The sequence below is a fragment of the Epargyreus clarus genome, unplaced genomic scaffold (assembly GCF_041222505.1).
Source record: "Epargyreus clarus isolate Ecla_fem2 unplaced genomic scaffold, WU_Ecla_fem_2.2 ptg000024l, whole genome shotgun sequence".
Taxonomy (NCBI): Eukaryota; Metazoa; Arthropoda; class Insecta; order Lepidoptera; family Hesperiidae; genus Epargyreus; species Epargyreus clarus.
Window position 1 is genome coordinate 1,745,638 of NW_027332231.1, and position 2,956 is coordinate 1,748,593.

Here is a 2,956-nt window from a genome sequence, read left to right on the forward strand (position 1 = left end):
TGTTACCAAAAAATGCGAAACACTTTAAAAAAGCGGTGGAACATGGGTAGAATAAAACTCCAAATGATGTCGTTGAAATATTGTAGTGTAGTTGAACGGTTGAAGAGGGAAGGGAATTTGCCGCCCATGTCGGGTCGCACCGCTGGCGCCGGGGAGACGACGCGCCGTCGCGGCGCCGAGAGTATTCCTTACTACTGCGACTCGATTTTGGATCTCGATGACGGCTTATTCCACTTTTCCCCGTTGGATGATCCCCATTGATGGGGATTAGTGAACTTTTTGTTCACTATTCCCCGTTGACCCAAAATTTTTATTTAATGGGGATAAGTGAACTAAAAAGTTCAATAATCCCCATTAGGTAGGTACGTTAAAAAAATAAAATATATGAATCATGTTACATTTATTAATTAAAAATATAACTTTCTTATACCTAATAAAATCACAGATTGTACAATTATTAATTTAAAATAAAAAATATAACTTTCTTATACCTAGTAAAATCACAGATTGTACAATTATTAATTTAAAATAAAAAATATAACTTTCTTATACCTAATAAAGTCACAGATTGTTACAATCATTAATTTCAAATTGTAGCATGAAAATATTTCTTTCTTATACCTTGTAAAATCAAAGATTACAATCACTTAAGTTTTTCTAATTAGGTACGTCTAATAAGATACACAATACTGTAAAAGATGCTCATTTTCTAGAGGCGCGCGCGCAAGGCGGTGGCGGAGCGGGGTGCGAGTTAGCTCGTATGTGATTGGTCGACCCATCTTTTGTTTTTGTTTCGTAGTCGTTAAGGGTTAGTAGTGTGTAGTGTAGTTCAAGCGTGCAGTTCTTATCAGTTCGCAGTTATTAGTTTAATATAGGAATAAATAAAGGAAATGGCTGGTAGTTCAACTGACGTTTGTTTAGAGTACGTTAAAAAAGGTAAAGCTACCATACTTCTCCGGGCCGGACATCAATACAGTAAAAAATGCAAATATAAAAATGGTGGAGTTTTGTGGGAGTGTACCACAAGAAAACAAAGTAAATGTGCCGGATCCATCACTGTCATGGTAAGTTACTTATTATATTTTGTGATTAATAATGACAATAATAACTCAGGTTATGTGTGTTATCAATATCACGTTTATCAATATCAAAATTTAAAAATCAACGTTAAAGTTTAAACACTGTTTCTGTCATGGCGGCACGTGTGACGTCATTCTTTTGTCAAACAAGTCTATTACACCTAGTGTAAAAGAGTGTAGCTGAAGTGAATTGTATATATTTAATTATTATTACATATTTTAGTTAAGCATAAAGTGAAATATGTTTTGTTGAACTATTCTGATAGGATAACAACAATTTGTTATAAGTTTTAAAGGTTGTTAAATAGCCTATTTAATTTTGTATTCTATGTAAGTGCAATATTGTTTACTTAAAAAATAATGTAAAGTAATTAATTATTATTACTTAATTTTACAGGACAATCAAGTTGTAGCTGAGAAACGACACAATGTTTGTGAACCTGATTTTGCGCGGAATGAAGTTACCTTGAGGTTATTCAAACTAAAAACTACACTTGCGGATCCAGAAGCACCTGCTATTCCCACTGCTTACAACGCGGCTGTGAGCTCACTAAAAGATACCGGAATTGACAAAATAAAAGAATTCCCTGCCCTGAAGTCTATCAAAACAACATTATATAAACACAGAAATGCAGCATTTGAAGTAAGTAAAATTGAGTTCAAAAATGTTGAAGAAGTTAAAGTACCTCCAGCTCATCAGGAATTTATTTTAGCAGACTACAATGACAGTGGTATCCGTGTAATAGCTTTTTGCTCTGAATTTGCCCGACATCAAATGAAAAATTTGAAGATGTTCTTGGGTGATGGAACGTTTTGGATCTGTCCATCTCCCTTTTACCAACTCTACACCATTCATGGGGATTTGGGCAGTACAGAAAAACACATAAACATTGTGCCACTTGTTTATGCCCTCATGAGCCATAAAAATCAACAAACATATGAAATTTTATTTAGTATGCTAAAATCTGCATTACCTGATTGGAATCCAGAAATATTTAAATGTGACTATGAAGTGGCTCCGATGAACGCAATGCGAAATGTTTTTGTAAATATATCTATTAGCGGCTGTTATTTCCATTTCACCCAGGCAATATGGAAGAAAGGAAAACAACTCAAACTAACAAAAGATAAATTAACCAGAAGACAAGTTGCACTTAGCACTGCTTTGGCTTTGTTACCATCAGATAAAATCATTGCGGGTTGGTTTTATGTTGCCTCTCAAAGCCCTGATGATGATAATAGCAAGGAGTTTAGAAATTACATGCTCAGACAATGGCTACAAGATGATTTTATTAAAACGTGGTGTGTATTTGGACAGACTCATCGCACTACGAATTTAGTCGAAGCATGGAATAATAAAATAAAAAAGCGTGTGAAAATAAAGAAACCCAACATTATGAAGCTCCTCACAGCGTTGGCTGAAGATGCATCGTATTACGAAGTTCTTGCATTGGGGGTTTCTGAAAATAAAGGTATAGCGGAAAAAACAAAAAAAAGCATCAATCGCGATAATTATATACAGGAGGTCCAAATGGAACTCATTAATAATGAAATTACGATTGGGCACTGTTTAGAAAAACTTAAGTGAGTGTAATCTTTGATTTTACAAGGTATAAGAAAGAAATATTTTCATGCTACAATTTTAAATTAATGATTGTAACAATCTGTGACTTTATTAGGTATAAGAAAGTTATATTTTTTATTTTAAATTAATAATTGTACAATCTGTGATTTTACTAGGTATAAGAAAGTTATATTTTTTATTTTAAATTAATAATTGTACAATCTGTGATTTTACTAGGTATAAGAAAGTTAAATTTTTTATTTTAAATTAATAATTGTACAATCTGTGATTTTACAAGGTATAAGAAAGAAAT

At 33.0% G+C, this 2,956-nt stretch overlaps 1 protein-coding gene across 1 annotated transcript; it reads left to right on the forward strand.

The window, feature by feature from the left end:
• The first annotated feature begins 241 nt into the window (after positions 1-241).
• LOC140752435 (uncharacterized) lies at positions 242-2,956 on the forward strand. Its single transcript, XM_073086729.1, has 2 exons — positions 242-1,064; positions 1,477-2,956. Exons 1-2 carry the CDS (start codon positions 891-893, stop codon positions 2,665-2,667), a joined length of 1,365 nt encoding a protein of 454 aa, XP_072942830.1. The 5' UTR covers positions 242-890; the 3' UTR covers positions 2,668-2,956.

Excerpts from the sequence above, each read along its gene's own strand:
- LOC140752435 (XM_073086729.1), top strand. The coding sequence starts at position 891 with ATGGCTGGTAGTTCAACTGACGTTTGTTTAGAGTACGTTAAAAAAGGT. Across the intron at positions 1,065-1,476 it reads CCGGATCCATCACTGTCATG|GACAATCAAGTTGTAGCTGA; the intron begins GTAAGTTACTTA and ends TTAATTTTACAG.